General features: G+C 31.6%; 1 protein-coding gene across 2 annotated transcripts in view; it reads left to right on the top strand.

Moving 5' to 3' along the window:
• The window catches only part of LOC144836258 (uncharacterized), a 31,297-nt gene that overhangs the window by 5,717 nt on the left and 12,180 nt on the right, over positions 1 to 13,400 (top strand). Inside the window, exons 4-22 of one of the 2 annotated variants that reach the window (XM_078691513.1) lie at positions 1,024 to 1,152; positions 1,696 to 1,824; positions 2,561 to 2,668; positions 4,436 to 4,555; positions 5,148 to 5,270; positions 5,632 to 5,742; positions 5,998 to 6,117; positions 6,500 to 6,616; positions 6,873 to 6,998; positions 7,920 to 8,045; positions 9,106 to 9,231; positions 9,577 to 9,693; positions 10,221 to 10,334; positions 10,589 to 10,708; positions 11,267 to 11,380; positions 11,598 to 11,702; positions 12,004 to 12,117; positions 12,632 to 12,754; positions 13,255 to 13,368. In XM_078691513.1, the coding sequence (XP_078547639.1) occupies positions 1,024 to 1,152; positions 1,696 to 1,824; positions 2,561 to 2,668; positions 4,436 to 4,555; positions 5,148 to 5,270; positions 5,632 to 5,742; positions 5,998 to 6,117; positions 6,500 to 6,616; positions 6,873 to 6,998; positions 7,920 to 8,045; positions 9,106 to 9,231; positions 9,577 to 9,693; positions 10,221 to 10,334; positions 10,589 to 10,708; positions 11,267 to 11,380; positions 11,598 to 11,702; positions 12,004 to 12,117; positions 12,632 to 12,754; positions 13,255 to 13,368 (2,256 nt within the window). The remainder of the gene's footprint in view (positions 1 to 1,023; positions 1,153 to 1,695; positions 1,825 to 2,560; positions 2,669 to 4,435; positions 4,556 to 5,147; positions 5,271 to 5,631; positions 5,743 to 5,997; positions 6,118 to 6,499; positions 6,617 to 6,872; positions 6,999 to 7,919; positions 8,046 to 9,105; positions 9,232 to 9,576; positions 9,694 to 10,220; positions 10,335 to 10,588; positions 10,709 to 11,266; positions 11,381 to 11,597; positions 11,703 to 12,003; positions 12,118 to 12,631; positions 12,755 to 13,254; positions 13,369 to 13,400) is intronic. The other variant, XM_078691512.1, reaches the window with a different exon arrangement.

Here is a 13,400-nt window from a genome sequence, read left to right as displayed (position 1 = left end):
AGAAACTAAATTCAATATAACTACAGTCTGTATACAGCATAATGTGTTTTATAGTTTCTGTATTAGAATTTGTAAAATTGTAAATTTTGCAAATTGGCAACCGCGGCTGAAATAGGTTGCATTATGACATACATATATAAACGTACACAAAAAAAAAACATGCGATAATTTACTGGATAAGTTACTGTATTACTAAAGCAAATTAAACTTATGAAATTTATAATAGATTTAAACATTCATCAATTTATTCAAAAGTTGTTATTTAAGGTCAAGGTATGTATTAATATTCATTTATGGTGACATCATAGTCTTATTCGTACTAATACAATATTTGTAATTTACAAAGATCCTACACATTCAATACAGCTCTGGTAATGTCAACAAGAGAGGGAGTGTTCAAATAAACCTACAGAATAAAACATTTACTTTAGATCTGTGTATAGTATCTAAAGATCAATAGAATTGTACACGTACTTTTCTTGTATTTAGAGGAACTGCTTATTTTCATCATTAGAACAGGGAGATGTAAAATAATTTGTTATTATTAGACTTCTTGGAATAGGAATTAAACCTGAGGTTCAATTAAATACATTATATGGTTTGTGTTAAACCCACACTGTGCATCGTTTGGATCTGATTGGTCCATTTCAGCCCAACCCTATCTGTTATTCACTTTGTTATGGAGGCGCGCCACAACAGCGATCAGGCCCTATTTCACAATTGAATGAAAAGAAATGTTTATTAGAATTCTTTCGATTGTACAGTATATGCAGTATATATGCACAGATATTAATTCTAAATACAGTATATATATTTAGTTGATTATACTTTTAGCTGTACAGTTCTTGTCAATTATATTGTTGGTATAATAAAATTAATATTCTTAATTTTAAAATCATTCTCTATGCTATGTATATTTGTATATCTTATTTTATCCTATAAGTGCACGGTTGGATTGAAATAAATAAAGAATAACTGCTTAATATGATTATTAAAGTTACATTTAACCTGTTTTATTTATAGCTATAACAGCAAATGGTTGTAGCAGCAATCCTTGTCTAAATGGTGCAATTTGTTTTACCCTGTCTGGTGACAATCAAGATTATTTTTGTTCGTGCAGTTCAGGATACACAGGCACAAACTGTGAAACTGGTAATGATAACAAATTGTTTGCACATCTTCAATTAAAGTTATATATCCTATTTAGAAATCAGCTCTTTACAGTAGTGGCACCATTTTGCCATAAGGAAACTCTGTTAGTAGTCCATAGAAATTGGGATTGGAAGACAAGTAGGCTATGCAAGGCTTCATTAGTCTTTTATCTTAGAGAAATTAAAATTAGAGAAATTGTTGTACTATAGTGACGTGTATGCCTACTGACATCGAAAGATTGTGGCCCTCATTTTCCTATAATAATTCCTGTTTTTTTTTTAAAGTTATGTCTCCTACTTTCGTCTAAATTGATTTTGAACATGCTGAATATTCTGTATAATTATCTTGTAATTGCTATATTGATGGTGTTAAGCTTGATTAGCTTTTATAACTATGTCGTATTACTCATTGTCAATGTATGTATTTTTTTCTTATTCTTATTGACAATAACAAAGTTGAAAGTAATTGTAATGGATGGCAAGCATTTGAGGCTTTCTTGATGCTTAAGCACTATAATGTATAATTTATTTATATTTCTTTTAGTTATAGTAAATACTGACGTCTGTAATCCATCTCCATGTTTAAATGGAGGAGGTTGTTTACCTACAAGTGGTGGTAGTTATTTTTGTGATTGCCCTTCTTCTTATTCTGGTACAAACTGTGAGACATCAAGTAAGTATTTTTAACTAACTTTTACCGCTATTATCTTCTACTGTAGTTTGTTTTGATTTCTTTTTTCGTCTTCAACAGTTGTTTATTATCGCACCATTAATATAATCACTTGATTATTATTCATATGTAGATATCAAATTAGGTTGCTTAAAGGGAGCACAAACCAACTCTAAACTTCTGGGACTTGAAGTCTTGTTTTCTAAGAGTAAATTTGGTACATTTACTTTCTAAATAGTTTCTGGTTTTCAGAGAATCCGGTATCCGAATAGTTCCGACTGTATTTTGTTAGCCAATGGCAACACACCGCTTTTGCCTTTTAGTGTGACTGGTATTTGGATAATAAAAGTGAAACAATTTAGAAAATTAATCATAAATTTATTTTACCACTGAAATGATTGCTTCATACTATGGTACTTTAGTATTAACTTATCATTTTTCTTATTTACCTTTGTTGAGGTAAACTTTTAAGCTCTGTGTAGGCCTACACTTTTAAACTGTGATAAAAATGTGATATGCCCATACGGTATGTGGACATACTATATTTGGGAATATCACTACCATATTTGGTCACATCACACTTTTTTTCAAACTAATTTGATAGTGTAGACATTTGAATTGAACTCTTGACTCAAAATGTCTGGTGATCCATGTATTTGACAAATTCAACATTAGACCTGAACAATTACTTAATGTGCATTTGCCATTAATGTATTGGTTTAATTTTGTATTTTATTAGATGCTTGTAACAGTTTTCCATGCCTTAACGGAGGTACATGTACATCAAGCTCCACGGGTTACACATGTTCCTGTCCTGCATCAATCTCTGGAAGTAACTGTGAAGTTGGTAAGTAAATAATAACTTAATTTTATTTCAACTTATTAAGACGGCACGACATGTTTTTAAAAATCAGAAGAGAAAATAAATTGACTTTAACATGGGTGAAGTTTTGCACGTGGGCAATTAACAAGAATCACATTATCTTTCTTATGGCATAAAGGTGTAAAATTCATACTTGACAAAATAGGAATTTAATATATTTTTTTTTTGCTTTTTCTAAGGTTTAGTGTGTTTTAGGTGTTTTTACTTCAAATATGCTTGACCAATATAACATGGTATTGATATAGGCTATGTTATTGGACCAATGCAATCTTGCCTTGATTGGACTCTACTCCAATTAATAATTGTATACCATGATCATAAAATGGTGGTAGCTAGATCATTTCTTTCTCCTTTCTCTACTACGGCCTACAGTCCATTTACCATTGCCTGTATTTTTATATATCGTCTTTTTCAACTTGTGCTTCTCTTTCTCTTGTTCCGATTTCGATTTTAGACCAAGTTCATTATTATTATAATACAATAGACTGTATGCTATAAAGCTACTCGAACTAGTTAATATAAGTCCTATTTGAAAGAAGTTTAGAATTATTTGGATAGTTTCAAATATATTATTACTGACATGAACTTTAAAAATAACCTTTTAATGCGATCATAGTTGGGAGTATATGCACTCCTAACCCATGTGGATCTGGAATATGTGAGGCATCAGGTACTCACTATACATGCTTGTGTCCTGATGGAACAATAGCAGATAATTGTGATACACAGGGTAAGTACTATCGGCCTATGTACTGACGACAGTGAAAGCATACAGTAGGCTTAATAACATATTATTATTATTATTAATGTCATGTACCATCTTCTAAATTAAATTGCATGCCCTCATAGCTTTCATTAAATTAAGCTCAGTCGGAAATCATTTCATTTGTTTGACATCATGTCCACACCATTTTTGTATAATTACAAATAGGCTATTGCATACAGTGCATAATGCACTATTTAATGCTTTCCCTCACACTATTGCATACAGGATATTCAATTATAGCAGTCTATACCTACCACTATATATCACTATTATTTTTAGGAGATGCTAATTTATTGTCCAACGTCTGCCATTTATGTCACATTTTGTTTGGTAAAATTATGATATGGCTTCTGAACAAACACAAAACACTCATGAAAGAAGGGAAGAATTCTCACGTAATCATGTTCCTGTCTCACACTGTAGAAGTGTAGGCTTAGATGAAGATGGTTTTGTTTTACCCTGTCAGTAGTTGTAGCCTTTAATAAAAAATTTCAAAAATGCTGCAGTACTAATGCGAAACAATAGTTATCCTACTGTTAGATTGTAGATTTCATAAATTTTAAATTTATTTAAACATTTTCATTTCATAAAAATATTTGCTGTTTCTCATGTTGGTTTTTGTAGAATGTTTTTCTTTCACAATTGCTTTTAATTTACTTTTCAATACCTTTCTATTAATTTATATTTCTTTTTACTGTAATTTTGTTTTATGAAATGTTACCACTTTAAATAAGATACACTATGCCTAGGCCTAGTACTGAAAGTGTATACAGTATAAAAAGATCATAAATAAGTTTTGCATACTAACCATACCAATATCTTTTATGGTTTACAGGGTTTAGTTTTTCACACATACTGTAGTACAAGGTTTCTTTTATCTTAGCATGATAATAATTTGTAATTTTTCTTTGCTATATATTTTAAAAACTAGAAAAGTAAAAACTGTTCAATACTTGTTTCAACAGTGGGTAATCCGTGTTCACCAAGTCCATGTGGAGTTGGAATTTGTTTCCAAAGTAGTTCTGATGGTGGTTATTTTTGTCAATGTCCAGCAACACATTCTGGGACCAACTGTGAGACACAAGGTAAACTATTATTGTTAAAGTCTTTGACCTTTATTGTAATCTTAATAGGTGTCATATCGAAAAATGTTTTTATAGTAACACTGTGACAGAAATTGTTCTATTAATTAGGCCTACATGGTTATTATGTGTTGATTTAACCTTATTGGTTAAAGAAACCTTTTGCCAGAATCCGAAAAACAATACATGGGATGTGTGTAATGTAAAATGTAATTAATTCCTATTATAAACCTCTGTCTACACATATCAAACTAATTTGACAAAAAAGTGTGATGTGTCCAAATATGGTAGTGTTATGTCATCATCGTGTCCATATATGGGCACATAACAATTTGTTGTCACATACAGTAAAGTTTAATAGCGTGGACAACGTTTTATTTAATAATGTTTGATTTAATGATGAATCAGAGACGCCTGGCCAATTTACACGGAACTATAGCATTCCCTGATTTCATCAATCTGATGCATTATTTCTAATTGTTTTTATCTTTTGAACATAATGAATGTTATAGAACAAAACAGGAAAAATATCCTACCTGTGGCACAAAGAGTTCGTGCACTTTTAAGAATGCGATTACTTTACTTTTGTCTATAGTTACTGTTGGATGTTCATCAAATCCTTGTGGACCTGGAACATGTTTCCAGGGATCTACCAGTGGGTATGTGTGTAGTTGTCCATCTACCCACAGTGGCACAAACTGTGAGACAGCAGTTACAGGTAATCTATTTCTTTTTAAAAATCATATCACTTTGTGTATTCTGAAAAATTTATAATGTGACCTTAGAGACTGGTTAAATAAAACCCAGAAATCAGTAGAAGGCCAGGTTCTTCATAAGAATGTACTTTATCTCTATAAGTAAAAATTTCCTACCAATAAAACAGAAAGCCAAAATGAGTCTGAAAATAACATTGGCAGCCATCGACAAAAACATCTATTTTTGATAACTCAGTTATTCACCAGAATACAGGAGTTTTAAATTGCAAATGGTGGTTACCGCGTTGACTTTATCATCATTACTTTACTATCGTCAGTATTTTTAAAATAACATTTGATGGTTTTTTACTTTTATTGTTGTAGGCAGTTGTAGCCCAAATCCATGCCAGTCAGGTGGTAGCTGTGTTGTTTCTACAACTGGATATACTTGCACTTGCCCTTCTAATTACATAGGAACCAACTGCGAAACTTATAGTAAGTACTATCAAACGTATCACAACTGACTTGTTTAAAATGTATGCCACCTTGACGGCAAAGCCCCTGGTTTAGCATTCTTAGGACTGCCTATGCCCTGGGGCCACTGGATTTAGCCAGTGAGCGCTCATAACACTGTTAAGAGCACTTCCAGTTATAATGTATAATGTTAAACTAATAATTATGAGAAGGCAGATAAATCATCCCATTTGGTTTACAGTATATAGTTTAAAATATGCTTTATGTTATTTATAGACCATTGTGTAGGCAACGTATGCAGTGCTGGCTCAACCTGTGTTTCACTGACAACAGCTATTGGTTACACGTGTACCTGTCCAATTGGTTATAGTGGAACCTACTGTGAAAATGCTCCAGGTATGAGCGAACCCAGAGATACCTTTTCTACACAATTGTGGTCACTTGAAAAAAAGCCACTAGTTACCAACCTGTAAATCTAGTCTTCATTTTATATTCCAGTAATTTAATAAATGGACTCCTACTATACTAATCAAATGTCAATGTTTATTTCCAATTGGTTCATATTTAATCGTTTTTCCTTTGCATGTTGTCTCTTTTGTTTCTTTTGATTTGAATATAAATTACTTTGTTGTCTGAACTTAATGAAAAGGAATAATAAATAACTAATGTTAAAAATAACAGAAAAGCACTTAAAAAGAATAATTAGTTTAACTAATTCAACTCTAAAGAAAATTGTTTGCTACTATTAACCTATATTGTTATTTTCTTTTTGAGACAGACGTATGTGCAAATCAGCCATGTCAAAATGGTGGAGCCTGTTCATCAACTTCTACTGGATATTCCTGCAACTGCCTCGCTGATTACTCTGGAACAAACTGTGAAATCTATATTCCTGGTAAGCTGTGGTTTTTCAATCTGAGATCTGTTTAGTTAGAAATGTTTTCAACAAGATTGGATCCCAAGTAAGCCACTGGTTTTGCCAGAATCAGGGCTCAAATCTAGTAGGCCTAGTATAGTGTTTGTATCTGGACTAGTGATTTGAGATTTTTTTATGAATTTCCTGTATTTTAACTAAATTTACTACAATACATGATGAGATACAGTATAATAATTTTATTGTATTTTAATTCGTGTTATTTTCTTTTTCTTAGATCCATGTCAAATTAATCCATGTCAATTTGGAGGAACTTGCTTTAGAAGCTCTGCTGGTTCTGGATATTTTTGTCAATGTGCATCAGATTATATAGGTGTAAATTGTGAAACCTACAATCCGTCAGGTAAGTTGAAATAAAATTAAACGCGCACACACCGAAATAGGAATAAAAAGGGGTTGTATACGGTACCACAGTTCAGCACACACTACATTTAAAGACATTAAGTATAATCATTGAAAACTAAAGATGGTAAATGTCTCTTTGTACTGTACATTTAATTATCTAAATGACAATTACAGATTCATTTTCTTATGAGCGCGCTTGATTTAAATATTATTTTGCCTGTTATTAATTATGTTAACTCCACTTTTTTTACATAATAATAATAATTGTGTTTAAAAGTTCTGATGTTGTTTATTTGTTAGTTTTGTTGCTTACTGTCTTGATGTTATTTTTATAAAATGTGTTTTGATGTATTAATAAAGAATTGAATTGTAATGGTAACGGGCAATGAGAGAGTTAGTTACCAACCTGTAAATCTAGTTTTCTTTGTATATTCCAGTAATTTGATAATTGGACTCCTACTATTACTATATACTAATCAAATGTCAGTGTTTATTTCCAATTGGTTCATATTTAATCGTTTTTCCTTTGCATGTTGTCTCTTTTGTTTCTTTTGATTTGAATATAAATTATGATGTTGTCTGAACTTATTGAAGATGAATAATAAATAACTAATGTAAAAAATAATAGAAAATCACTTAAAAAGAATAATTTCATTATGATAATGATCATGATGATTTAATCAATTTAACTAATTCAACTCTAAAGAAAATTGTTTGTTACTATTAAACTATATTATTATTTTCTTGTTGGGCTTGTTCAGGGCTCAAATCTAGTAGTCTAGTGTTTGTATCTGGACTAGTGATTTGAGATTTTTTTTTAATGAATTTCCAGTATTTTAACTAAATTTACTACAATACATGATGAGATACAATATAATAATTTATTGTATTTTAATTTGTGTTATTTTCTTTTTCTTAGATCCATGTCAAATTAATCCATGTCAATTTGGAGGAACTTGCTTTAGAAGCTCTACTGATTCTGGATATTTTTGTCAATGTGCATCAGATTATATAGGTGTAAATTGTGAAACCTACAATCCGTCAGGTAAGTTGAAATAAAATTAAACGCGCAAGGGGTTGTATACGGTACCACAGTTCAGCACACAATATATTTAAAGACATTAGGTATACTCATTGGAAACTGAAGATGGTAAATGTCTCTTTGTACTGTACATTTAATTATCTAAATGACAATTACAGATTCATTTTTCTTATGGACGCGCTTGATTTAAATATTATTTTGCCTGTTATTAATTATGTTAACTCCACTTTTTTACATAATAATAATTGTTTTTAAAAGTTCTGATGTTGTTTGTTTGTTTTGTTGCTTACTTTCTTGATGTTATTTTTATAAAATTTGTTTTGATGTATTAATAAAGAGTTGAATTGTAATGGTAACGGGCAATGGGAGAGTTAGTTGACAATTAACCCACCCTTTCAGTTCATTTTAAATAATTTCTCGTTTGTACCATAGATAAATTAGTTGACTACTCTTTCCTTATTGTTTATGGAATGAAAAGCGTTCAAGATGACAGAGAATCAATGGGCACTGACCGAACGCTAGTTAGTGACTACGGGGGCATATCTCCATGCTTTCCTTCAGTCATGTTTTTTTCTTCAGTTTTTTACAGCTACTGATTGTAGAGTGCTAAGTTGCCCTCTTGAGTACTATTGTTTACACAGACCACTGGATATGCAATACAAGTTGAACAGATCATTATTTAAGAGTTTATAAAAAACCTGAGTGTCTTTGCCATTGAATGGATAAGTGATATTTAATGGCGACATTGAATTTTTACTATTGAGCAGTTCACTTTTTTGTAAACATTCGAAAAAATGTGTTGACCAATCTACGTTCGAAAACCAACCTGTCAAGCAGCACCATTTATGCTGTTTTACGGCGATCCAAAATTATAAAACTGCCTATTTTAATATCCTAGCCTCCTACCTAGTTCAACATTTATAAAGCAATTACCGTATTAAGAGCGTTATTGTCCAATAGTACAAGCAAAAATGTACTGTAAGTGTTGATTTCCATAATAACACTGTTGTGTTGCATTCTATTGCTTATTGTTTTACTGTATTTTATTGTTTTCATTTTTTAGACCCATGTGTGCCCAATCCATGTCAAAACTCAGCAGCATGTGTTGTGTCAACTGTCGGTATTGGCTTTACTTGCACTTGTCTACAATATTATTCTGGTACCTATTGTGAATTTTACTCACCACCAGGTAAATTATTATGTTATCATTAGAGTATTTCTAAATAAATCAATAGTGGCTTTTAAGATTTGCACCATTGGTAACGATCTCTAGAACAATTAAGAATAGGAAGGAGAACTAGAATCAGACTGTATAGTGCATAAGTCAAATTTTAAAACAACCACTTTAGTTACTATTATGTGCAATCATATACAAAGGTCAGCCGGCATACAAGCACCTGTTTTGACCAATCACACACAATAACTGTGTACATTATTGTTTTATTTGATAATAATTTCGTTTATGGTGAAATTATTATCAAATAATATTTGTTGGAAGGAGATGACGTTTTTCAATGTTATTGTTTTATGTTAGCTACACCGTGCTCTCCCAATCCATGTTTCAACGGAGGAGTTTGTTCCGATTCTACTGGTACATATACATGCACCTGTCCATCTAATTATAGTGGAACAAGATGTGAAATTTATACAGGTAACATTTAACATATATTATATTGAAATTGTAAAAAAAATATGTTCTGATGGTTATATGCACACAATTACACATCATTTGTACCACATTAGAACCCCTCCTGTGGCATACCATTATTATTATTTTGGGACACTTCCCTATAAACGAACAAAGGCATATACAATACAGCATATGTTATAACATTACGTCCAACCCCTTGTCGGGGGATACTCAGTTATGGGGACACTTAAGGAGTCCCTTCATGAGAGTTCTATTATAATTGCCAAGCAGGTATATACAGTATCACCATAGTGAACTTCCAAAACGTTAAATAATTTAGTGATTTGTTTTAGAAGATCCCTCAACTTTGGAATGACACGCCCTTTGGCGATAGTTGTTTTTGACAGTTCTTGCTTCTCCTCCGTTCTCCATTTTTATGTATAACTGAAATGAATGAATTAATAAAATAGTTGTTATATATTGAATCAGATCTGATTGTCAAAGTGCTATGAAATAGGCCTAATGACTAAACTATATTTGTTCCTCAGAGCCAAATCCTTGCTTGTCAAATCCATGTGGATCCAATGGATTCTGTCAAAACTTTGTGACTTATTTTAATTGTGTGTGCCTTAACAACTACGTTGGAACATTGTGCCAAACACGTAAGTTATGTTTGCTGTTTGTACATGATGTAAATTTATATTAAAAAAAATCAAGAACACGTGAAATTTGTGACTGTAAACTTAAAAGCATTGACTTGTAGGTCTACAGTATTCACACAACAGCTTAACAAAATTATACAAATGTGCGATGTCAATTGTAAGTGGATGTGAAAGGCAAATAACCAGTCGTCATTCATCTACTGTCCTGTTTTGAAAGCTCATTAATATCAGATTATCTAAATACTCTCTTTCAGCTCCTAATCCATGCTTGTCCAACCCTTGTCAAAATAATGCGGTGTGCACTAGTTATGATACAGCTTTTGCTTGTAATTGCTCAACTACTACTGGATTCACAGGAACAAACTGCGAAATTGGTAAGAAAGGAAATATCAAGCATTCTTGTAGTAAAGTTGACCCTCCAGTAAATGTGTACAATCGGATGCAAACGTTAATTTCCTGTCTACACTATCAAACTAGTTTGACAAAACTTAAGTGTGATGTGCACAAATGTGGTAGTGATATACCCAAATATGGTAGTGATATGACATCATGATGTCAATATATGGGCACAACATATTTTGTTGTCACATAAAGTTTGATAGTGTAGGCAAGGCTTTATATACTGAGTATAAAGTACATTTTCGGCATTGCTAAAACAAATCCAAAATTAACCTTGTGATTTTTGTGATAATTGTATGCATAGAAGCCATACGATACTGCTAATAATTAAAATGAATAATTATTAGAACAATTGAGAAAATTCACAACCAGGGCTTAATCCAATTACAAAAGTACAAAATAAATAAAAAAGAAAAAATTGTTTATATATTAGTATGCTCTATAAATAAGTTTCTTTCTTACATTTTTTATAGGCTAGTAATTAATTGTTTATATTTCATTATTTCTTTGTAAATTTTAACTGTTTTTTGTAGCCCCAAATCCTTGTATATCAAGCCCCTGTGTCACTGGTCAATGTTACAACCGGGTCACCGAGTATGAGTGTGATTGTACTTCATCTGGATATTCTGGCGATAGATGTGAAATTGGTAATTAAACTTTTCTTTTGTTTGCTTTTTATACAATGTAATCAGTAGTTAATTACATATCATGTTTTTTAAACCTAAATCCTCATCGCAAGACCTACACATTTTAAGAGAATTAAGTGCTGACCAACAGTTAATGTCAATGTCCTGCCGCAGATATAAAACTTCCGTCCTTATTACATTCAGCAATTCAATATATAAACATTTCTTGTATTTTCAGCCCCTGATCCATGCAATGGTGTAGATTGCTTGAATGGAGGCATATGTATCTCTGGCAGTTGTGAATGCACCGATACTGGATATAGTGGACCTCGCTGTGAAGTATGTAAGTAATACAGAATGGGTGGGCCTAAAAGATGAATAGAAACATTTGAAACTATACAAAGCGTAGGTTTGATGGTACAGTACATGGGAAAATGTTGGTCATCTTTGTAACTACACATGTAGTAGAAAAAGTAGGCTGCACTACACAGTACTAATGCACAGTAATTGTTCTGCCATTCATATTTTTGACACAATTTTTTTTAAAAATTATATATAATTATGATATTCCTGTTTTTTTTTCTCACATGTTGCCTGATCTAAAACGAATAAAGTTTAATAATATCTCTATTTTTGTTTTTCAGTAACTGATTCATGTTTTTCTAATCCCTGTTTAAATGGTGGAACTTGTAATAATTATGGTTCTTACTATATCTGCACTTGTCCATCAGATTTCGAAGGCAATGTCTGTGAAGATTGTAAGTTAAGTCTTTAGATATGTGGTTTTATATAGGCCTACAGCAAATTTAATTTGATTCCATCTCTGATTATAGTGGTTTTTAGCCATACTATATTTCAAACCATTGCTAATTAGGTTTATGAGGCTTTATCATTTGTCAAATTGGTTGTGTCAGTCATTTAAGCGCCGGTTGAGCCTTGGTAGCTTTATACACATATATGTCTAAATTAATTGTAGTACATATATTGCGAAAAGTTAGCTATCTTGCAGGCATAGTTTGTTGGGTAACTAATGACAATACGTGGTGGCATGCATTCCATCAGTAGGCTTAATTTGAAGCCTATACTATATTACTCAACTTTTTCGCAATATGTTATGTAGATTATTGCCATTTTAATTATGATTTTATTTTAAAGAGAATAAATGAACAATCTTAAACTAAATATATTTAATGTTTTTATGTTGAATCTGTTATTGATCACAATGGAATAAAACTGAATAAGGTTTAACTTATTATTTTCTTTATTTTTAAGATGTCAATCTCTGTAATTCACTACCATCAAAGTGTTTAAATGGAGCTACATGTATAGATCAAGGTGGTTTAGAGTACACTTGTAACTGTCCATCCGGTTACACAGGTGACCAGTGTCAGACAGGTAATTAACAATTATCAATTCAAATAATTCTGTGTGAATCAGTCAATCATTGAAAATATTAATGTTTGGTGAGCTGTGTTCTGAAAGCGTAGCCACGAAAAATAAAGTGGTGTGGTGATAGCAAAAAAAGGGCACAGGGCTGTCAAATGCCTTTGTGAAAAAGTGGTCAGGTTGAAACCTTACCAACCGTGCTGGTACGCCCGTGAGATCAGTCTCTTTACTAACAATTAAGTCAAATTAATTATTTTAATTCAATGCAAAAATAAAATGATTTCATTATTAATCTAAAATAGTCTTGACAATGTATCAATCAATTGTACAAACAATTGATAAATTGAAACTAAAGTCTTAATAAATTTGCAATAATGCAATATTCAAACAATAGTCTCAATTAATTACCTAAACTAATCAATCCTAAAATAAGGTAATGTTTCAATCAATAGTACAATTTATAGATAAGTCACAGATTATAATTAGAACTGTTTGATTTTGATTTTTAGCTGTGAATCCATGTGAAAGTAACCCATGTATGAACGGCGCAACATGCCACAATTTCATCTCCTACTATCAGTGCGTGTGCACAGTAGGATATGGCGGAATCAACTGCCAAGATAGTAAGTCTTATTTTTTTCTTTTGAATAATTAT

The sequence above is a fragment of the Antedon bifida genome, chromosome 2 (genome assembly GCF_963402885.1).
Source record: "Antedon bifida chromosome 2, ecAntBifi1.1, whole genome shotgun sequence".
Taxonomy (NCBI): domain Eukaryota; kingdom Metazoa; phylum Echinodermata; class Crinoidea; order Comatulida; family Antedonidae; genus Antedon; species Antedon bifida.
Note: the sequence above shows the minus strand (reverse complement) of the source record. Positions and strands in the feature narration are given on the sequence as shown.